At 39.4% G+C, this 24,833-nt stretch overlaps 1 protein-coding gene across 1 annotated transcript; it reads right to left on the reverse strand.

Moving 5' to 3' along the window:
* Positions 1 to 11,297: 11,297 nt before the first annotated feature.
* Positions 11,298 to 24,083, reverse strand: LOC102271117 (DLA class II histocompatibility antigen, DR-1 beta chain-like). The gene is given in 8 exon segments (XM_014482764.2): positions 11,298 to 12,164; positions 12,450 to 12,473; positions 12,947 to 13,057; positions 13,807 to 14,088; positions 16,254 to 16,280; positions 16,283 to 16,369; positions 16,372 to 16,521; positions 23,899 to 24,083. Coding segments are annotated over 8 exon segments (795 nt in total). The 5' UTR covers positions 23,999 to 24,083; the 3' UTR covers positions 11,298 to 12,150.
* Between the last annotated feature and the right edge of the window lie 750 nt (positions 24,084 to 24,833).

Genomic DNA, 24,833 nt, shown 5'->3' on the forward strand with positions numbered 1-24,833 from the left:
GATATTCTTTCCAACAACTAGCCATGTATAGTTCTGAAAAACCAAATTAGAAGCTGCAGGATGGGGCACCAATGTTGAAGAGCCACACACTTCTTTTCTAGAAGTAATAGAAACATTTTAAAGTAGTCACTAATTTATTAACCATTAAAAAATTAGCATATGAAATTAGCATAATAGAAACATTTTAAAGTAGTCACTAATTTATTAACTATTAAAAATTAGCATATGAAATTTCATTAGCATATGAAATTTATTAACCATTAAAAAATTAGCATATGAAATCCAATAAGTAAGACATCTGACAAAGTGCTGTAAGATAAGCTGGAGAAATAATTTTCTTCCATAATAAAGTTATGGAATGTATTAAATTAATTTAAAGGTATGTTGCATGTGTATTACTCAGTTCAGTTCTGTCACTTAGTCGTGTCCAACTCTTTGCCACTCCATGCACTACACCACGCCAGGCCCCTGTCCATCACCAATTCCTGGAGCTTGCTCAAACTCATGTCCATTGAGTCAGATTTGCCATCAACCATGTCATCCTCTGTTGTCCCCTTCTCCTCCTGCCCCAAATCTTTCCCAGCATCAGGGTCTTTTCCAATGAGTCAGTTCTTTGCATCAGGTGGCCAAAGTATTGGAGTTTCAGTTTCAGCATCAGTCCCTCCAATGAATGTTCAGGACTGATTTCCTTTAGGATGAGCTGGTTGGATCTCCTTGCAGTCCAAGGGACTCTCAAGCATCTTCTCCAACACCACAGTTCAAAAGCATCAATTCTTCGGTGCTCAGCTTTCTTTATAGTCCAATGCTCACATCCATACATGACTACTGGAAAAACCATAGCTTTGACTAGACGGACCTTTGTTGGCAAAGTAATGTCTCTACTTTTTAATACGCTGTCTAGGTTGGTCCTAGCTTTTCTTCCAAGGAGCAAGCGTCTTTTAATTTCATGCCTGCAATCACCATCTGCAGTGATTTTGGAGCCCCCAAAATTAGTCTGTCACTGTTTCCATTGTTTCCCCATCTATTTGCCATGAAGTAATGGGACCGGATGCCATGATCTTCATTTTCTGAATGTTGAGTTTTAAGCCAACTTTTTCACTCTCCTCTTCACTTTGATCAACAGGATCTTTAGTTCCTCTTTGCTTTCTGCCATAAGGGTCATGTCATCTGCGTATCTGAGGTTATTGATATTTCTGCCGGCAATCTTGATTCCAGCTTGTGCTTCTTCCAGCCCAGCATTTCTCATGATGTACTCTGTATATAAGTTAAATAAGCAGGGTGACCATATACAGCCTTGATGTACTCCTTTCCCCAATTTGGAACCAACCTGTTGTTCCATGTCCAGTTCTAACTGTTGCTTCCTGACCTGCATACAGATTTCTCAAGAGGCAGGTCAAGTGGTCTGGTATTCCCGCCTCTTAAAGAATTTTCCACAGTTTGTTATGATTCACACAGTCAAAGGCTTTGGCATAGTCAAAAAGCAGAAGTAGATGTTTTTCTGGAACTCTTGTTTTTTTCCTATGATCCAGCGGATGTTGGAAATTAGATCTCTGGTTCCTCTGCCTTTTCTAAATCCAGCTTGAACATCTGGAAGTTCACAGTTCGTGTACTGTTGAAGCCTGGCTTGGAGAACTTTGAGCATTACTTTGCTAGTGTGTGAGATGAGTGCAATTGTGCGGTAGATGGAGTATTCTTTGCCATTGCCTTTCTTTGGGATTCGAATGAAAACTGACCTTTTCCAGTCCTGTGGCACTGCTGAGTTTTCCAAATTTGCTGGCATATTGAGTGCAGCACTTTCACAGCATCATCTTTTAGGATTTGAAATAGCTCAACTGGAATTTCATCATTTCCACTAGCTTTGTTTGTAGTGATGCTTTCTAAGGCCCTCTTGACTTCGCATTCCAAGATGTCTAGCTCTGGGTAAGTGATCATACCATTGGGGTTATCTGAGTCATGAAGATCTTTCTTGTACAGTTCTTCTGTGTGTATTCTTGCCACCTCTTCTTAATATCTTCTGCTTCTGTTAGTCCATACCATTTCTGTCCTGTATCGAGCCCATCTTTGCATGAAATGTTCCCTTGGTATCTCTAATTATCTTGAAGAGATCTCTAGTCTTTCCCATTCTGTTGTTTTCCTCTATTTCTTGGCTCTGATTGCTGAGGAAGGCTTTCTTATCTCTCCTTGCTATTCTTTGGAATTCTGCATTCAAATGGGTATATCTTTCCTTTTCTCCTTTGCATTTCACTTCTCTTCTTTTCTCAGCTATTTGTAAGCCCTCCTCAGACAACAATTTTGCCTTTTTGAATTTCTTATCCTCGGGATGGTCTTGATCACAGCTTCCTGTACAATGTCATGAAGCTCTGTCCATAGTTCTTCAGGCACTTTGTCTATCAGATCTAATCCCTTGAATCTATTGCTCACTTCCACTGTATAATCATAAGGCATTTGATTTAGGTCATACCTGAATGGTCTAGTGGTCTTCCCCACTTTCTTCAAGTTAAGCCTGAATTTGGCAATAAGGAGTTCATGATCTGGGCCACAGTCAGCTTCCAGTCTTGTTTTTGCTGACTGTATAGAGCTTCTCCATCTTTGGTTGCAAAGAATAGAATCAATCTGATTTCAGTATTGACCATCTGGTGATGTCCATATGTAGAGTTTTCTCTTGTGTTGTTGGAAAAGGATGTTTGCTACGACCAGTGTATTATCTCGCAAAACTCTGTTAGCCTTTGACCTGCTCCATTTTGTACTCCAAGACCAAATTTGCCTGTTATTCCAGGTATCTCATGACTTCCTACTTTTGCATTCCAGTCCCCTATAATGAAAAGGACATCTTTTGGGGTGTTAGTTCTCTAGAAATTCTAGAAAGTAGGTCATCATAGCACAGTTCAGCTTCAGCTCCTTCAGCATTACTGGTTGGGGCATAGACTTGGAGTACAGTGATACTGAATGGTGTGCCTTGGAAACAAACAGAGATCATTCTGTCTTTTTTGAGATTGCATGCAAGTAATGCACAGACTCTTTTGTTGACCATAATGGCTACTCCATTTCTTCTAAGAGATTCTTGCCCACAGTAGTAGACATAATGGTCATCTGAGTTAAATTCACCCATTCCAGTCCATTTTAGTTCTGATTCTTAAAATGTCAACATCTACTCTTGCCATCTCCTGTTTGACCACTTCCAATTTGCCTTGATTCGTGTACCTAACATTCCAGGTTCCTATGTAACATTGCTGTTTACAGCATGAGACTTTACTTCCATCACCAGTCACATCCACAGCTAGGTGTTGTTTTTGCTTTGGCTCTGTCTCTTCATTCTTTCTGGAGTTATTTCTCCACTGATCTCCAGTAGCATATTGGGCATGTATTGACCTGGGGAGTTCATCTTTCAGTGTCCTATCTTTTTGCCTTCTCATACTGTTCATGGGGTTCTCAAGGCAAGAATACTGAAGTGGTTTGCCATTCCCTTCTCCAGTGAACCACATTTTGTCAGAACTCTCCACCATGACCCATCCATCTTTGATGGCCTTAGATGGCATGGCTCATAGTTTTATTGTGTTAGATAAGGCTTTGGTCCAGTTTGTAACATGTGTTTTGCAAACTTTAATCAAATGCAAAATTATTTAATGAAATATATAGTTTTTAGAAATAACTATTATTGGTATCATATGTAAGATTACTTTATTAATATGTGAATTAAATTTCTTATTAATATAGTATATAAACATTCTTTATTTTTTAAATATTTAGAAGTCAGTGGGAAAAGGACAACAGAAGCAACAGGCTTCTAATCTGTTTTGTATATGTAGGAGTATTTTTCCTTGAAGTGAATAACATGTGAGTAGTGTTATGTTTTTAACTTTAAAAATTAACAGTGATAAAATTAAATGCAATAAATTGCATAGCTTTTTACTGCACTAGATAAAATAAATTAAATCTTGTTGTAGGTTGAAAAGAGAGATATTCAGTAGAAAATAAAGTCTTAAAAAACTTAACACAGCAAAAAAGACAAGAAATGTTGTTTAGGACAAAAAATGCAGATGATAGAACTCCAAAGTTAAAAGGATAAGGAACCACAGTGGATTAAGTAATTTAGCCACATATATTATAAAAATGAAATAAGTTAATGTTCTATTATTTATTTTATTTTTATAACAAGTATAGTTGATTTACAATATTATATTAGTTTCAGGTGTACATAGTTGTTCAATATTTTTGTATATTATACTCTGTTCAAAGTTATAAAATAATGGATTTATTTCCCCGTGCTCTACAATATACCCTTCTAGCTTATTTATCTTATACATAGTAGTTTGTACCTCTTAGTCTTAGTCTTAGTCTATCTTGTCTTTCCCCCTTTCTCTCTCCTTATTGGTAATCACTAGTAGTTTTGTTCTTGCCTGGAGAATCCCATGGACAGAGGAGCCTGGTGGGCTGCCATCTATGGGGTTGCACAGAGTCGGACACAACTGAAGAGACTTAACAGCAGCAGCAGTAGTTTTCTACGCTGAAAATCTGTTTCTATTTTGTTATATTAATTCATTTTTTGTTTTTTATATTCTCTATAGAAGTAACAGTATGCAGTATTTGTCTTCCTCTTTCTGACTTATGTCACTAAACATAATATCCTCTAGGACCATCCATATTGTTGCAAATGGCAGGACTTCATTCCTTTTTATGACTAATGTTCCATTGTGTATATATTATATATGTATCAGTTCAGTTCAGTTCAGTGGCTCAGTCCTGACCAACTCTTTGTGACCCCATGAATCGCAGCACGCCAGGCCTTCCTGTCCAACACAAACTCCTGGAGTTCACTGAGACTCAAGTCCACTGAGCCAGTGATGCCATCCGCCATCTCATCCTCTGTCATCCCCTTCTCCTCCTGCCCCCAATCCCTCCCAGCATCAGAGTCTTTTCCAATGAGTCAGCTCTTCGCATGAAGTGGCCAAAGTACTGGAGTTTCAGCTTTAGCATCATTCCCTCCAAAGAAATACCAGGGCTGATCTCCTTCAGAATGGACTGGTTGGATCTCCTTGCAATCCAAGGGACTCTCAAGAGTCTTCTCCAACACCACAGTTCAAAAGCAGCAATTCTTCGGCACTCAGCCTTCTTCACAGTCCAACTCTCACATTCATACATGACCACAGGAAAAACCATAGCCTTGAATAGACGGACCTTTTTTGGCAAAGCAATGTCTCTGCTTTTGAATATGCTATCTACATTGGTCATAACTTTCCTTCCAAGGAGTAAGTGTCTTTTAATTTCATGGCTGCAATCACCATCTGCAGTAATTTTGGAGCCCAGAAAAATAAAGTCTGACACTGTTTCCACTGTTTCCCCATCTATTTCCCATGAAGTGATGGGACCGGATGCCATGATCTTAGTTTTCTGAATGTTGAGCTTTAAGCCAACTTTTTCACTCTCCACTTTCACCTTCATCAAGAGGCTTATTAGTTCCTCTTCACTTTCTGCCATAAGGGTGGTGTCATCTGCATATCTGAGGTTATTGATATTTCTCCTGGCAATCTTGATTCCAGCTTGTGTTTCTTCCAGTCCAGTGTTTCTCATGATGTACTCTGCAGAGAAGTTAAATAAACAGGGTGACAATATACAGCCCTGATGTACTCCTTTTCCTATTTGGAACCAGTCTGTTGTTCCATGTCCAGTTCTAACTGTTGCTTCCTGACCTGCATACAGATTTCTCAAGAGGCAGATCAGGTGGTCTGGTATTCCCATCTCTTTCAGAATTTTCCACAGTTTATTGTGATCCACACAGTCAAAGGCTTTGGCATAGTCAATAAAGCAGAAATAGATGTTTTTCTGGAACTCTCTTGCTTTTTCCATGATCCAGCGGATGTTGGCAATTTGATCTCTGGTTCCTCTGCCTTTTCTAAAACCAGCTTGAACATCAGGAAGTTCACAGTTCACGTATTGCTGAAGCCTGGCTTGGAGAATTTTGAGCATTTCTTTACTAGCACATGAGATGAGTGCAATTGTGTGGTAGTTTGAGCATTCTTTGGCATTGCTTTTCTTTGGGATTGGAATGAAAACTGACCTTTTCCAGTCCTGTGGCCACTGCTGAGTGTTCCAAATTTGCTAGCATATTGAGTGCAGCACTTTCACAGCATCATCTTTCAGGATTTGGAATAGCTCAACTGAAATTCCACCACCTCCACTAGCTTTGTTCATAGTGATGCTTTCTAAGGCCCACTGGACTTCACATTCCAGGATGTCTGGCTCTAGGTGAGTGATCACACCATTGTGATTATCTGGGTCGTGAAGATCTTTTTTGTACAGTTCTGTGTATTCTTGCCACCTCTTCTTAATATCTTCTGCTTCTAAAGCACCTTCTTTAACCATTTATCTGTTGTTGGACACTTAAGTTGCTTTCTTATCTTGGGTACTGTAAATAATGCTGGTGTGAACATTGGAGTGCATGTATCTTTTTAAATTGGAGTTTTTGTTATTGTTGAGTTGTGTGTTATTTATCTGTTTTGGATATTTTATGCTGATATATGATTTGCAAACATTTCCCCCCATTTAGTAGGTTGTGTTTTTTGTTGATATTTGATGTTGGCCTTTGATGTGCAGAGGCTTCTTAATTTGATGCAGTTCTATTCATTTATTTTTGCTTTTGATTTCCTTTTCCAAGAAGATATACACAGAAAGATATTACTAAGATTCATGTCAAAGAGCATACTGTCTATGTTGCTTCTAGGAGTTTTATGGGTTCACTTTCTATGAATGTAGGAGTCTCTAATTGATTTCGAGTTGTTTTTGTATAAGGTGTGAGAAAATGGTTTAGTTTCATTATTTTGCATGTGGCCATCTTGTTTCCCAACATCTTTTATTGGAGAAACTATTCTTTCTCCATTTTATATTTTTTGCTCCTTTGTTGTAAATTAATTGTAGAAGTATGGGTTTATCTCTGGGCTCTCTCTTCTCTTTCATATCTGTTTGTGTCTATTTCTCTGCCAATATATAGCTTTGTATTATTATTTGAAATCATGGAGTGTGTAGGAAATAGCAGTTCATTTGGAAAGATTGTATTTGTTGTAGGGGAGACTGTTGAGAGACTTTTCCAAAATCAAAAGATGAGGGGAGAAGAGGAAGGAATCTAAAGGTGAGAGCACAATATATTCAATTTAAACTCCATGGTAACTCTGTAAATGTAAGGGTTCATTTGAATCCATACTGGATCTGCATCTGTGACTTTAATTCTTATTTTGTTTTTCTTATTATAGGCATACATACCAACCTGCCTCAGGGAGCCCTGCCCAGCCCCTTCCACTTGACCCTTGGTCTAAGGTGTTTTGTTTGGCTAACAGGGGGATAGCTTGACCCTGCCCACTGTCTATGGGGTCGCACAGAGTCGGACATGACTGAAGCGACTTAGCAGCAGCAGCAGCAGCCCACTGTGAAGGGCTATAAAGAAGTGAAGCTAACATATTTCCTGCTGGAGGCTTGCCATTCTAGGAGTATTTGCAAGAATTAAATGGTCTTTTTGTTTCCTCATTTCCACCCATCTCTGAAAAGAACCCAACATTCAGGCCCTGACAAGATGGTTATTTTCAGGCACTAGCCTGCCATCTTCTCAGTAAGCTAACTTTCCAAATAAAGTCCCAGTTTATCAAGGCTCAGTCTCATTCAGAGGATCTGCAAACAATCCAGTTGCTGTGGTCCAGTTCTCATCTGGAAAAACCTAGAGCAGTGTTTGTTTGTTTGGAGATCTCTACTTAGCTCTAGGTTCAGAATTTGGTTTTGGTTCTTGATTCTCCAGGTCAATGAAATATTTGCACCTTCAGTAGAATGAATCTGAAAGCCTAGGGTTTGGCCTCTGATAAGGGGTAAGACAGATGGTGGGGAGGAAATGGCAATGGAGTGGGGAGCAGAATAGAGGAGTATTTATTTACATACAACATCAACATCACCCACTCCATACTTAAAGAGGATTGAGATAGGACACTAAGGATTGACATTACCCATTTCATTCATATCGACTGGGATACCTGTTTCATTACCAAGAGACTAGCCTGCCTTATTCTTGGAGCCATCTTGTTTTTGAAGATGTGTTCCTGAGTGAAAAACCTGAGTAAAAGATGGGGGAGATACAGCTTAAAGTGGGGGCAAAGAATGTTTGAGTCACAATGATCTATTTCTCATTTATCTTTGAAATTATGACTTGATTAATCTATTTCCAAAATGATCAACAGAACCTACCCCAAATCAAAGGGATTAATCACCCAGCTTATTTAATTTAGATGCAGAGTACATCATGTGATGTACTGGCTGGATGAATCAAAACCTGGAATCAAGGTTGCCAGTAGAAATATCAGCAACCTCAGATATACCTCATAGATACAGATGATACCACCCTAATGGCAGAGGGCAAAGAGGAACTAAAGAGCCTCTTGATCAGGGTGAAACAAGAGAGTGAAAAAAGTTGGCTTAAAACTTAACGCTCAAAAAACTAAGATCGTGGCATCTGGTCCCATCACTTTAAGGCAAATAGATGTGGGGGAAATGAAAACAGGGACAGACTTCATTTTCTTGGGCTCCAAAATCACTGCAAACAGTGACTGCAGCCACAAAATTAAAAGATGCTTGCTCCTTGGAAGAAAAGCTATGACAAACCTAGACAGCATATTAAAAAGCAGAGGCATCATTTTGCTGATAAAGGTTCGTCTAGTCAAAGCTATAGTTTTTCCAGTAGTCATGTATGGATGTGAAAGTTGGACCATAAAGAAAACTGAGTGCCAAAGAATTGATGCTTTCAAATTGTAGTGCTGGAGAAGACTCTTGAGAGCCCCTTGGACAGCAAGGAGATCAAACCAGTCAATCCTAAAGGAAATCAGTCCTGGATATTCTTTGGAAGGACTGATGCTGAAGCTGACGCTCCAAAACTTTCGCCATCTGATGTGAAGAATCAACTCATTGGAAAAGGCTCTGATGCTGAGAAAGATTGAGGGAAGGAGGAGTATGGAGCGACAGAGGATGAGATGGTTGGATGGCATCATCGACTCAATGGACATGCGTCTGAGCAAACGCCGGGAGATAGTGTGCCGCAGTCCATGGGGTCACAAAGAGTGGGTCGCAACTAAGCAACTCAACAAAATTATCCCTGATAGTGTGGTAGACTGGCAAATTATGCTGTTGAAATGAATTAAACTTGGGCTTCATCTTGACTCTGTCATTTGCTAACTATATATTCACTGGTGTCTACTTAAATTAGCCTGATTCCTCTTATGAAAACACTGATGAATTGTAATGAGAATTAACAGAAAAATTCAAGCAAAGTAATTTGGTACATTGCTTAGTAATAATAAAGTTGCAAAAAATATAATTCCATTATTTTTCTCAAAATTTTTACAGCTTGATGATAAAAATCTGAGATAAGTAAAATAAAATCACAAAGCAGAAAGCAAAGCAGCCTGGCCTTGAAGGGGAGCAAAGTATGTTACCCCAAAATATGCCTATAGGCATAAGAATTATTCTGAGCTTATAGGGGTTTAGATAATAGAATTGTTTTAGATTATTTGTTGGCTGAACGAAGAGGAGTCTGTGCCATCACAAATATCTCCTGTTATACAAATATCTCCTGTTATACCTGGTTTAATACCTCTGCTATTAAAGAAATACAAATACAAGTAAAGAACTAACAAGATACTTGATGAGATTAATGTCTCTTTAGGTACATTCTTTGATTTATTTGGTACAAAATGATTTGGTTCATAGGGGCCCTGGCTAAAATGCATATTTATGCCTCTTGGTATTATCTTCTAATAGCCATTATTTTAATCTCTGCTTCAATAGCTTTATAAACCCTGCAATAGTCCAATTGTTCTCCTCAGTGAAGACAACCATATTTCAGCATTTTGCAGTCTTTTAGCTACTCTAAATGTACTTACACCTTCCTTCTATGAAAGCACAGGAGAAGAAACAGTTGCCTTTTCCTGCATTTCAGATAATTGGTGATGCCACCAGCCTGATAACCAACTCTGCAGATTTACTACCTCAGGTCTATGTGTTATGTGAGATAATAATTAAAAGTAAAGCCAGTTAAAATGGGTTTTCTAACAGAAAACATCTTAATTCAGATATTCACACCACTCACTTTTCTACATTATTTTTCACAACACTGATCTCAAACAAAATGAGACAAGTCATTTCTTCATCTTGAAGAACAAAGCGAGAGTAAAGCTGCAACCCTAGCATCAAACAAAATTTACACCAAATGTATACATAATGCAGATATGACTATCAGCTTATCAAATTCCTATAAGATGATAACCTGTTTCACACATAATCAACATATGCATAAAATAAATTTTGACTATGGTTGAAAACAAAATAATAGTTGCTTCTGACTGTGGAGAAATTGTGTTCAAATTACCATTACTCTGAAATGAGCTTCTGAATCTACTATCTACTCTTTAGATTTGACTTACATTTAAAGCTGACTCTTAGCAAAACCCACTATCTGCCTCTCCAATGTAGTCACCTTTCTCAGAACCTATCCAACTCCTTTATACAACTGAAGTCTATGGAATTTATAGATAAATGCTGATTTACAATTATAGTTCCACAATGTTCTATGCAAGAGTTAAAAAAATGCTAAAAAAGAAAAGTAAAAAATTACTTTTCTAGCTTGTTTTTCATCATATATTTTTGATAAGTCTGTTTCAATCATTACAGCTTGTTTTTAGTTTTTGATATCACCTTTTACATATTTAAATTTTTATTACACAAAATATTCAAAAATGCCTCAAGTTAAAATATTAAATAAGATTTATTTGGAAAAGTCCAGCTTTCATCTTTGTCCCCTTCAACTTATCCCCTCATTCTGCTTTAAAGGCAACATTTAAAAAAATCCTTCCTTTGTCTCTACTTATGAATGTAAGTAGATGATATGTAGATAGATTGAATGAATGGGTTTAGTTACACGTTCCTATTATCCTCTTCTACCTTATTAAACAAAATGCTGTGTATGGTACACACACTTCTGTACATACTGAAAGTGAATTTTGGAGATTACTCCATAGCAAGACAGTCTCATTTTTTTTCTAAAAATGCAGAGTATTCCACTGTTGGATGTACATCACTGTATTCATATAACCCCTTTTGTTTCCCAGCAAGGTCTCTGATTTCTGCTAAGACCCATATGGGATTTCCCTGTGACAGACAGTAAGTTTGTAACAGAAACTGGAGGGCTTCAGAAATGCATGTTATCGACTTGTGGCTTTGTCCTGATAGACTTCTGAGAACTATTTATGGTGAAGAATGCATCCCAGCCAAAGAACCAGCACATCAATGATGTTTATTGGAGAGACAGAAAAAGATTGAAGTATTATAGCCCACTATCAGTATAACAAAAAAAAAAATAGTTCAAGAAGTACCCTAGTTTATATACTTTCTTTTAAAAAATCAGTGAAAAAAAGACAAGAGCATGATTACAAAAATGTTGAGGGCATCACATCCTTACAAGTTACCTGCATTTCTTACATTTGTTGTCCCAATTCTGTATCCAATAGTGTATAGAAACTTGTCTTTGAAAATGCAGATATGTAGAGGACCATCATGAAATGGGTTCATTAAGGGCTTTCTCAGGAAAATGGGTTCATTAAGGGCTAGCTTGGGAAAACATGTCTAATAACAGAATGCAGAAAACTCAAGAGAAAAAGTAAGAAAGGAAACTTTCTAGATCTACAGGTGACCAAAATTCAGGAATATAAATAAAAACGTTATTGTTGTGTGATGTAATCTTCCCTTTATCTTTTCTTTGACTTCTTTCTTTGAAGATGTATGAAGCAGATGATTTTCACTCCGTATTTATTTGAGAGAACACATTATAAAGTAAAATGAACAGATGAGCTCATGAAACAGAAGTTGAAAACAAAGGGAACCAAGGAAGAAAGAACATAAGGTACTGGAATCAATATTGAGAACTTCCAGGTCAAAGGCTGAGGGCAGCAGGGTGGGGGTGACTGAGAAAACCATCGAGGACAGTTTTTAAGGGGTCACTGAGCCAGGAGCAAATGAGATCCTGAGAAAGTACTTCATTGTGGAAGAGTTAGCACTAAGCAGGAAACCTTTCCATGCTGTGAAGAAGCTGGGACAGAAGGTTCTTCCTTGAGTGTGACCATCTTCACTTCAGCTCAGGAGCCCTGCAAGAAACAGAGGAGAGGGTTGTTTCCAGACATAACTCTACAGGGGAATGTTAATGTTACTATTAAAGCATTACAGTTAGAAGGGGAAAATATTCTTAAGTTTCCTGAGCCAAAGCTACTTTAGAGCACAAGCCTTTTATTTAGTTAAGAGAAGAAGCTTTAGTGTAAACTGCCTGATGAGAAGTCAGATCCAAAGTCTTTCATTATTTCTGCCTCTGTCTTGTTTCCTTTACCATCTGTTCCAGGGAGACTAAACACAATTCTAAAAGATAAAGAGCGTACCTGTTGGCTGAAGTGTAGGGCGTCCTAAGAGAGACAAAAGAAGATATATACTTAAAAGATATAGAGGTTGATCCATCCCCAAAACACAATGTCCCAAGCCCCAGGGCCCCACCAGAGATTCTCCTAACACATCATCTGATGCCAGGGTTTATACGAGGGCAAACACTGAGAACCTGTGACCCATGAAATTTCTCTCATACCAATCCAATGCAATTAAGTCAGTCTTATTGTCTCTTCCTGCATTTGTCCCAGGATCTCCACCCCAAATCCCCATGCCTGTTAACCTTTCCTTATCTCTACAAGCCACAGTCTCTTATGTTTCACCCATAAGTAACCATGGACTACAGATTTCTGGATCTCCAGGATATTAAAGTCAGTTAGGGAAATAAGCTTTAGACGAGGCCATTGATATACAGAGAACTAACTTGAGCAAAACCATATGTCTTCCTCCAAAAGTCAGTGGGGAGGCTCAGCTGTCCAAAGAACAAGCTCCTTACCTTTCTGATTCCTGAAGTAGATGAAGAGCCCCACCGCAAGGAAGAGCAGACCCAGAACGAAGCCCCCGACTCCACTCATCATCTTGCTCTGAGCAGAGTCAGACCGTGCCCCTGAGAAAAGAAGCCAGTTTTAGTCATTTTTATCCCAAATTCTCTTCTCTAATTGTGATGCTGAAATTGTGAACTATGGGAATGAGGAAAGAAGGCTACCCTGGAAGAATCAGAATAATTGGACATTTCTGGAAAAGAGATTAAAAAATCACATTGAGTAGCTACAAGGTTCAGACAGTGAACTTATTTAAATATCACAGCCATGCTATTAGGTCACATGACTTCAACATCTAATGGATGAGGAGCCAAAGGACTCAATGAGGTTAAGTAGCTTGTCTAGGGTGACAGATGTAATAAAAAGCATAGCTGAGGTTGGACTCCACTCATGTCAAGCACATCCGTACATTGTAGAGGGTGCATCTCTTTTCAGATCACAGTGAAGAACTCAGAGCAACAGTGTCAGAAGCCCAATCTGAGGTAGGGGACTGGTGCCCAGGGCCATGTAGTGTCCATGACTTGTGAAATCACAGGAAGCTCAGAACAGGAACACCTCTTTTCTCCTTGTCCGGCAGAAGTGCCTCCCCAGGGGGTGTAGGTATTTGGAGAAACTATCCCAGGATATCTGTAAACTATCAAAGGATTTCTATCATAGGCTATCTCAGGGCTCCCCCAATAACCTCAGCTGAAGAACAGAAGAACAAGGAGCAAATGATCACATGGTGTAGGGAGAGGAGACACTCAGGGGACACTCAGAGGAAAGCAAGCCCCCTCCACAGTGGGTGAGGGATTTATGAGATCAGAAAGCTCACTCCATTCTACTGTGATAGGGCTCGTCCGGCTGGGGTGATCCACTTGGCAGGTGTAGACCTCTCCACTCTGAGGAACTGTTTCAAGCATCACCATGGTCTGGAAGGTCCAGTCTCCATTCTGGATCAGGCCTGTGGAGATCACCCCAGCCTCCTCTTCATGGCCGTTCCGGAACCACCTGACTTCAATGTGGCCTGGGTAGAAACCGTTCACAGAGCAGACCAGGAGGTTGTGGTGCTGCAGGGGCTGAGTCTTTGCAGGATACACAGTCACTGTAGGCTCCACTAGGAGAGAAAAGGTGGAGGGAATCAGTGAGGACAACAGAGTAAGTCTCCTTGGTTAGCTGCCTTTCAGCCCCCACTCTCAAGTTCCAGACTGCAGCTTTGGGTAGGCCTCCCTCATAGCTGGCCCAGTGGCACAAGAGAATTAGTGCCATGAGCTTTATCTTTAACATTTACACACTGGACAATTAGTTTGAAAGATGTTGAGAAAATGTGTGTTTTCTCATGCATTGAAATAGTTATTCATTGTTGAATTTAAGTGTTTACACATCTTTGCAAGGCATATTGCATATTAATTAAAAGCATAATTTCTGAAGCCAGACTGCCTGGGTTCAAATCCAGGTTCTAATTTTTACTGATTGACCCTGGGAGAATTTTTACATTCCTCTGTGCCTTAACTTTCTCATCTATAAAGAAGGATAATAGTACTAACTTATCTCTTAGCATTCATTATGTGAGGATTAATATACCTAAAGTATATAACACAGTAACTGGAATTTACCCTACAATATGTGTTAGCTATTATTTTCCTTGTTTAATTCAAAGCCATGTGGATAAATTGGGGGAAAGCAGTGGGATAGGTGTGGAGAGAAAGGATGAAATCCTGGGAAAGCTCTCTCAAGGCACTCATATCTTAGAATATCTCAGAAATGGTTCTACCCTACAAAAGATGAATGTGATTGTACTCTGAGTTAAATCTCAAGAAAAGGGTGAGTCCTGAAGGAGAGGAAAAGCCATTAATTTTTCTTTAATTTATATAAATTCTTACATACCACTGATCAACCCATCTCCTTTGCAAAACAAGCATGTTTACTATTGGAACTATTATTATTTTACATTTTTCTTTCTTTTTAAGCTCATATTTGAGTTCAAAAGAGGATGAGAGACTCATTAATATGTATGCTTAGTGCCTTATACAATCCCTAAAGCTAACAGGTTCAATAAAGACATTTTCTTGGAGAAAAAAAAAAAATCTGAGGAAAAGACATTTTTACATATCATAAGATGACAAATTTAAGATTAAGCTAAAGCATCTTTTCCAACCACAACACTGTGAGATTAGAAATCAATTATAGGAAAAAAAAAAACTGTAACAAACACATGGAGGCTAAACAGTATGTTACTGAATAATCAATGGATTAATGAAGAAATTAAAGAAGAAATCAAAAAATACCTAGAAACAAATGACAAGGCAAATGCAACAATCCACAGCCTGTGGGACACAGCAAGAGTGGTTCTAAGAGGGAAGTTTATAGCAGTACAATCTTAACTCAGAAACAAGAAAGATCCCAAATAAACAACCTAACCTTACAACTTCAGAGAAAAAAGAACAAACAAAATGCAAAGTTAGTGGAAGGAAAGAAATCATAAAGATCAGAACAGAAATAAATGAGATAGAGATGAAGAAAACAATAGCAAAGATCAATGAAATTGAAAGCTGATTCTTGAGAAGATAAGTAAAATTAATAAACTTGTGGCCAGATTCAATCAAGAAAAAAAAGCGGGGTGGGGGGGGAGTTAAATCAATAAAATTAGAAAACAAGAAAGAAGTTACAACAGACACCACAAAATGCAAAGGATCATAAGAGACTACTACAAGCAACTATACACCAATAAAATGGACAACCTGGAAGAAATGGACAAATTCTTAACCTCCCTCCTGTATCCCTCCCCAACACCTTCCCTCCCTCCAGGCCCACTCAGACCCCAGGGCACTGTTCCCATCACACACACTCTTCTCTTCGTCCCACTTCACACACACACACTCCCCTCAACAGTCACTGACAAATTCACACACTGTCTCTCCAACAACAGACTCTCACAGGAACCCCAACTTCTACTTGCTCACATCCTACATGTTAATACTTACCCTGGACTCAGTCTACCTCTGTCTCCGGCCCTGTCTCTCTCTGTCTCTCCCGTCTCACAGTCACGCATTGACAAAATCACAGTGTCTGCTGACAACAGGCTCTCACAGGAACCCTCCTAACTTGTACCCACTCACAGTCGTACACACTCGACCCAGAGTGAGTGAAGTATCTCTGTTTCTGTCTGTCTGTCTCTCTTTCTCTGTCTCTCTCCCACTCTCTCTCTCTCTCTCTCTCTCTCTCACACACACACACACACACACACACTGCTCCACACTGGCCGTCCACCCCCGCGCTCACCTCGCCGCTGCACAGTGAAACTCTCCACGCCCCGTAGTTGTGTCTGCACACCGTGTCCACCTCGGCCCGCCTCCGCTCCAGGATCTCCTTCTGGCTGTTCAAGTGCTCGGCGACCGCCGCCCCAGCTCGGTCACCGCCCGGAACTCGCCCCAGTCGCTGTCGAAGCGCACGTACTCTTCTCCATTATAGAAGTATCTGTCCAGCAACCGCACCCGCTCGGTCCCGTTGAAGAAATGACACTCGCCCTTACAATACTCCAGGAAATGTGCTGCAGAGACAGGATAGATCTGGTCACAGGAGTGGACTCCTGGGGAGAGGCTAATGAGGGATGGAGGGCAGGGGCGACACCCACCAATGCGGGACGCCCAGGCTCAGTTGGGGCCGCTAGGACTAGCCCTAACCCGCCTCGGTGGCTCCACCGGCACCCCAACTACCAGCACACCTTGAGTTCTTTCATCTTCCTCAACAGACAGAGGCTGCAGGAGGCTTGGGGAAATCTCTCTTATCCAAGCCTTTCTGACCTAGTCCAGCTTCCATGCTTGGCTGGAGCCCTCTAGGCCTGAATCCTCTAAGCCTGAGGTCTTAGAGGATTTGCCCTTCACCACCTCTTCCTAGAACCCTCCACCAGAAAACCAGGGCTCTCCCGTCATCCTACAGCTCTTTAACAGTTCCTTAAACATGTTCACCTCATTTTGCAAATGTTAGGTTGGGGCTGACCTTACCACAGGCCTGTGCTACTCTCTGAGAATCCAAAGAAACAAAAACAGACATGTCCCCTCCGATCATGGAGCTTAAATTTTAGTGAAAATGATAGACAAAATTAAACCATAAAAGAATTTATACAAGAGTGAGAAATATCAGAAGTGTTAGACTTCTGTAACGATTATAGGATGACCTGAATTACATTAGGTGCCAAAAAGTGGTCTCTAAGAGTGACATTTAATGTAACATGAAAGGCTAAGTTGGCATGCACTGAGGGAGGAAACTGGGTGTGTGCATATGTTTAGGGTAAAAGGGAGACGCGTTTCAGGTGTCTGTATTTTGTACATTAATACCATGTACAAAAGCTTGGAAGAAGTGACGGACTTCTTTAAAGAACTAGAAAAAATATTTCATTGAAGTGCAGAGAGTGAGAGGGAGGAGGTAAAAGACTATACTGGAGAAATCAAGTACTTGAGCCAGTAACTTAAAAGTCCTGTAGGTGATGTTAGGATTTTGACTTTATACTATATGTAAGGAGAACTACTGAGGAGCGTTAAGGAAATTAAAACCATAACCCTAATACAGTGCTACAACCTCTTTTCTGCATTTTCAAATTAAGAAAGCTCAGAAAAACAGATTTTTTAAAAACTGGTAACAAATCTCAATTGGCAAATCTGACTTGATGAGTTAAGGGGTCAAATATGACTCTGAGGGTTGGGGTGGGGTCTGTTCGGCACATGGTAGGCTGTTTACCAGCATCCCTTACCCCTACACAGTGGATGTCAGAAGAAACCCTCAGTGTAACAACCAAAAATGGCTCCAGATATTTCCAGATGTTTAGGAGTCAAGGAGTAGGGGTAAGGAGTGGTGGTTCGTCACCAGATGAGCTCCATCAGTATAAACCATCTGAAAAAATCTATGGTGCAAAAACCATTGTTAATTTTGGAGCAGCTGAGAATTACATTGAAAGTTTTGCCAATAGTCTGTCTTGGTCCTACATCAAATCTATACTTTTTAAGAATCCAGCCCCAGTGGAGAGCTACTTTTCCAGTAAAACACATTTATTCAGTACGAAGCCTTCTTTGTTTCCCTCACCAACAAATTACAAAGTCATGTAATTTATCCTTCACATCATCTTCCTTCTTATTTCTCTGCCACTGGCCCACTACTTGTCTATAGTATAGGAGTAAACTACAGTCACAGACATTTTATTCCCATTCAAAGCCCCAAATAATTCCTTTTCTAACTTTGTCTCCTACTCCCAATAATACCAGTAGGCATTAAATTATCAGCCTTGGTCATACAAAGAATTCTTATTTCTGTAGTCAAGTCCCACTGAAAAGGAAGAAAGTAAGGGAGAAAGTGACCTCATTTAGACAATTAACAAGAAATGAGCAATTCCCCAGACTCTGAGAAGAGACTTTCACTTATAAATGATAAGTGCACTGTGAATCAGATCAAGTCTATCTTAATATTCAGAAATTCTCTAATATCTTCTTGTCAATGACAAAGTTAAAAAATAAAACTGTGTGAATTTTTTATGGTAGCTTATATGGTTAGGACTGTTACTGCAACTCATGTGCCCAATTTAAGGTTGCCAATTTGGTAAATAAAAATATAGGTTTCCCAGTTAAATTTGTATTTCAGAAATTATTGTTGTTTAGCTGAAATTTAAATTTAACTGGATCCTGTGTTATATTTGGCAACCTTAGCCCAACTTGCTAACAAAATTTCAGAAGGAGTACTTCTTTTCTTCTTCTTCACATGCCCATGACAGCCTGCACATACACTATGAACCCATATGAAACTTGTAAAATAAATGCAAAATTAATGAATATTCCTCCTATTTATTGCTTCTAGCAGTCTTTCTAGTGTTGTTCATATCATAAGTACTCAATAAATACATTGCCATTTTAATTTTTATAAACCCTATGAATGTAAGCTCACAAGATCTATTTGTTTACTTTCTAAAGCAAGTGATATCTTCATCATCATTTGGCAATTGTCTTCAATTAATGTTATCACTAATTACCATTTTGAGCACAAAAGAGCAGAAACATTGCTTTCTATAAAATAATAATGTATATATGAATCCAACACAGAGTATGCTGACATAAAAGAAAAGGAATTTCCATAAACTCGATTTCACACTATATAATCTGGGCTCTAGCAGCAACTATGTGACTGGGTAAATTATTGAAACTTTTTGAATATTAGATTCCATAGATATATTTTAATTGCTACAGATTTGATAGGACAGTTATAAACTTATGGACCTGGTACATAACAACTATGAAGTGTTTTGATGTTCCATGCTGATAGAGATTGGGTTGTTTTGTTTATTACTCCATCCTCATCAGCGAGGGGAAAAACTGTTGTACTCTAGGTCACTAATAAATATAAGGTCGTATAAATCAATAGCTTTTTCCATAACCGGTCACCCCTGCATACATACAAGGGCATTCTAGTGTTTTTTGCTGGTGACTGAACCTCTCTGGTTCTCAAGTCCTCTCAGCGTTTCTTCAGGTTCTTTTATTCTTATACTTTAGGTCCAGCTTACTCTCCGATTCTAGGGCACAGTCTCCCCCTGATTTAAGCTACTCAAATGTGGCATCTGTAATCCATTCCTCACTTCTTCAGCTCTCATTCTTTCTTCAAAGGGTCCAATCTAGTTCCTGTCTTGTACGTTCTGTTGACTGTAAACAAGTCCGCCAAACCCAGTGCTGATTTCTTTGTCATGTTCTCACTTGACCCTCCTTAGTCAAACTCATCACAACTGCCACTCCTTCCCTTCTTGAAAAATCTATTTTCTTCACTTGCATGCATCACATTCTCTTGGTTTTCCCCAACATCAACAGTACCCCCTTCCCAGGCTCTTTTACAGACTCACAAGCCCTTGGCCCTCTGGACATGGCCCTTGCTCTCTTTTTCCGATCTACACACAATCTCTCCTTCTCCTACTTTCTTATATTTTAACATAGTGCATATGTCAGTGACCCTGACACTCATACCTTTGGCTCTGGCCTCCTCTTGAATTTCAATTTGATATTTTCGATTGACTTCTTGAAGGCTCCACATACGTGTTAATACATTATTTCAAACTTAAAATAAACAAAACTTATTCTTCTATCCACCCACTTCAAATTATTTCCTTCCAAAACTTTTCCTATTTCAATAAACAGCACCACCAAGTGCTTTCCTAGGTGCTGTGCTGTTCTCAAGTCATGTCTGACTCTTTGCAACCCCATGGACTGTAGCCCGCCAGGCTCCTCTGTTCATGGAATTCCCCAGGCAAGAATACTGGAGTCGTTATCATTTCCTCCTCCAGGGGACCTTCCTGACATAAGGATCAAACCCGCATCTCTTACATCTCCTGCATTTGCAGGCAGATTCTTTAACACTAGCGCCACCTGGGAAGCAATCCCTCAGTAGCATTCACATATCTTATTAAAGAAAATTTAGGTCCCATTTGTTTATTTTTGCTTTTTATTTCCAATATTCTGGGAGGTGGGTCATAGAGGATCCTGCTGTGATGTTCTGCACATCAAAGGAAACTATTAGCAAGGTGAAAAAGACAGCCTTCAGAATGGGAGAAAATAATAGCAAATGAAGCAACCGACAAACAACTAATCTCAAAAATATACAAGCAACTCCTACAGCTCAACTCTAGAAAATAAATGACCCAATCAAAAAATGGGCCAAAGATCTAAATAGACATTTCTCCAAAGAAGACATACAGATGGCTAACAAACACATGAAAAGATGCTCAACATCACTCATTATCAGAGAAATGCAAATCAAAACCACTATGAGGTACCATTTCACACCAGTCAGAATGGCTGCCATCCAAAAGTCTACAAATAATAAATGCTGGAGAGGGTGTGGAGAAAAGGAACCCTCTTACACTGTTGGTGGGAATGCAAACTAGTACAGCCACTATGGAGAACAGTGTGAGATTCCTTAAAAAACTGGAAATAGAACTGCCTTATGATCCAGCAATCCCACTGCTGGGCATACACACTGAGGAAACCAGAAGGAAAGAGACACGTGTACCCCAATGTTCATCGCAGCACTGTTTATAATAGCCAGGACATGGAAGCAACCTTGTCCATCAGCAGATGAATGGATAAGCAAACTGTGGTACATATACACAATGGAGTATTACTCAGCCATTAAAAAGAATACATTTGAATCAGTTCTAATGAGGTGGATGAAACTGGAGCCTATTATACAGAGTGAAGTAAGCCAGAAGGAAAAAACATAAATACAGTATACTAACGCATATATATGGAATTTAGAAAGATGGTAACGATAACCCTGTATACAGACAGCAAAAGAGACACTGGTGTATAGAGTGTATGGACTCTGTGGGAGAGGGAGAGGGTGGGAAGATTTGGGAGAATGGCATTGAAACATGTAAAATATCATGTATGAAACGAGATGCCAGTCCAGGTTCAGTGCACGATGCTGGATGCTTGGGGCTGGTGGTGCCTGGACCCCAGGGGATGGTATTTGGGGAGCACGTGTCCTGAAATTTAAAAAAAAAAAAAAATTTAAAAATTTAAAAAATTAAATAAAAAAATAAAATAAAAAGAAAAAGAAAAAAAAAAAAAAAAAGAAAATTTAAATGTTTTACCACAGCCATCAGGTCCTAATATGATTTGTCCCCTGACTTCATCTTCAACCTCATCTTATTCCACATGCCAACTTGCTTTCTATGCTTCAGCCACTTTCTTGCCTTCTTTTTTGTCCCTTTAGAAAATCAAATATCTTCCTCACTTCATTCTTTCCCTGTTCCCTTACATCCTTCACATGACTGGCTTTCCATCATCAAAATTTCCATATTTCAACTAAATGTCATTTTTACTAGCCACCTGAACTGAAATCAGGTGGCAATTCTCTTTGTTCCATGACCCTGACATACTTTTTTTCAGAGCACTTATTTGTCTCTGAAATGTTTTTTCTTTGTTAAAGTTTATTGGGTTGTTGTCTTTCTCTCCTGTCTCCATGATAGCAGGGGTCTTTTCTTCCTTATTCAAATAGAATTTTCTGGGCCTAGAACAGAGCCCAATATATAACAGCTGTTCAGAAAAAAAAAAAAAAATTTTTGGTCTAAACAAATAAACCCTGAGTTTTGGAAGCTGATTTTTGTGGGGATCTTGAAAGCATCCAGAAGGGGCTCCAGCTCCAACACTTTTATTCTGATGACACATTAAATTCCTTCTACCTTCTATGACAAATTCAGACAAATTTCCTCTTTCTCCTCCCACTAGTTGTAAGAAACTTTCAAAGTTAAGTAAAAGGTGATTTTTAAGAAAGAGAGAAATTTTCACTAAATTTCATCTCATCTAATGGACTATATAGTGCTGATGGTCTGTGTAAACTTGGGGATTTTCAATAATGGTGATGACATAACTGGAAAAGGAGTAGGGAATAACTGGAAAGATTTATGAACATGAATAATTAAGGAACAGAGACTACATGATAAATGAAGCTATGAAATTTGAGGCCAAGACCTCAATAGGCCAATGAACCCCCTTGACTCGCTTTTTGACTTTCAACACTATGGGATGGAAACAACCTTCATACTCTGTACCCTGCTTAGGGTTTATGGTTTGAACAACATGAAATTGCTGATAATTGATTGCTACTGACTTACAAAAACAGAATTTTATACAATTTGTCCTCCACTAGTTAAATCCCTTCTCATGGGTTCAGGGCAGAGAATGGGGAGACGTAGGAGAAATTGATTGTGCAGAAAGATTCAAAATAGATTCGTGATGAATACTAACCTATGTCAGGTTTTCAGAATATATGTGAATTCTTTAAGTGTCATAGAACATTCCATAAGGTGCTCCTTATCTATACAGTCATTCCAAGTACTAAGAATCTCTGCTTAAGCTTTAGGGTGCTTTCCACAGAATAGAGAGAAAACCAACCCCAACTTTTGTCAGAGGATTTCACAGGTACATAATCCTTATAAACACTGGAGCTCAGGAGAAAGGGAATGGCTTAATGGGAAGAGACCTTTTGATATATTCTTACATGCTAAGGAGAGACAGCATAGGTCCTATTGAGGACACAACACAGGATCTTCTAGGAGAGATCTTTCTAATTCCTTTTGAATCCACAGAAAATTTTTGGTGAAACTTTCCCTTTTTTTGGCATGCATGCTAAATTGCTTCAGTCGTGTCTGTCCCTTTGCAACCCCATGGACTGTAGCCCATCAAGCTCTTCCATCCATGGGATTCTCCAGGCAAGAATACTGGAGTGGGTTGCCATTCCTTCTCCAGGGGATCTTCCCGATCCAGGGATCAAACCCCATCTCTTATGTTTCTTGCTTTGGCAGGCAGGTTCTTTACCCCTAGCACCATAGGGAAGCCCTTTTTCGGCATAACTGGTGGCTAAAACCATAAAGAGTCTGCCTGTAATGTGGGAGACCCAGGTTCAATCCCTGGGTCATGAGATCCCCTGGAGATGAAAATGGCTACCCACTCCAGTATTCTTACCTGGAGAATCCCACGGACAGAAGAGCCTGGTGGGCTATAGTCCATGTGATCACAAAGAGTCGGACATGACTGAGTTAGTAACACACACACACTATAAATAAAGGAAACTACTGTATGAGGAATTATTTTGACATTCTTATTTATAAATCTTAAGACCCTAAGAGAATTGAATGCAAGGCTGGATAGGTTTTACTGGAGGAGAGTTGAAAAGAAATGGTTCATATATATGGCGACAACTTATACAACTCTCATTAAGTGGGGAAGCACCCAGGCTCCTTTACTATGGAAAGAACTAAGGATCCATATGATAAAGATAGGTGGTCAGTAAGAATATATCACAATTTTTAAGGGACCTGGCCTGGATATAGTGACAAACTCCGTTCCTCCCCAGCCCCCAACCCCCTGATAGGTCACCATCCAAGGTATATACTTACGTTGGATCTCCCTGGCCCAGGCCAGGGGAGGGCACAGCACCATCAGCATCACTATCAGAGCTGCCATCCAGGAGCCTCCAGAGAAATACAGGCACACCATGCCGGAGAACAGCAGAGGATAGAGAGTGAGAGGAGCAGGCAAGTCCCTCTCAAATGGGTACTGTGACCCTCCTCCACCCACATCCCAAATAATACCGACCAAGGAACTCATTTGCTCCTGGATTGGGTGAGCCCAGTCTAGGCAACCAATCAACATCAGAGGCAAATAGCATCATCAGTTGCTGGTCAGAGATTCAATATGAAGGTCCTCTTCTGAAACGTAGAATTTTCTCTACTAAAAGGATTGTTTTAATTTAGTACTTTAAAGATTTGACCCTGTTGCATCTGAAATATTTTAACTGGGCCCCTATTGTGATCTAGCTTTGTGCTGGTCAGTGATGGTCACACACTTGTTTCTTTAGGAGCATTCATTCCTCTCACTTGGAAACAGAGCTGTTTTGACAAATGTATCTGAGTGTGTTAGGAGATAAGGGAGTGGAGAGAAAATGATTGCAAGCAAAGATCTTAAATCTTGTCCTACTTGCACCATAACTTAGTGGTGCAGATTTTGGAAAATTACTTAAACTCTCATAATTGAAAAGAAGTCACTTCAGTCTTCCAGGAATTTCAGTACTGCATGTGCTATGATTCTGTGAACACCTCAAGAAACAGTATCTCTGGTAACAGATGATGTTACAGAATTATCATTGTTGATTGGAGACTATATAGTCTGTACTTCCTAACAGGTAGGGGTGTCTCTGATAAACAAAAGGAAATTTAAAGTTAGTCAATAATTAACCTGAATGAAAAGATCTTTCACGTTTGTTCCTGATGCTGTCACTGAGTTTAGTGGCATTGCCAGAATATTCATCTAACTGTGCTGTGTCAAACTATCC

This window comes from Bos mutus, chromosome 23 (assembly GCF_027580195.1).
Source record: "Bos mutus isolate GX-2022 chromosome 23, NWIPB_WYAK_1.1, whole genome shotgun sequence".
Taxonomy (NCBI): domain Eukaryota; kingdom Metazoa; phylum Chordata; class Mammalia; order Artiodactyla; family Bovidae; genus Bos; species Bos mutus.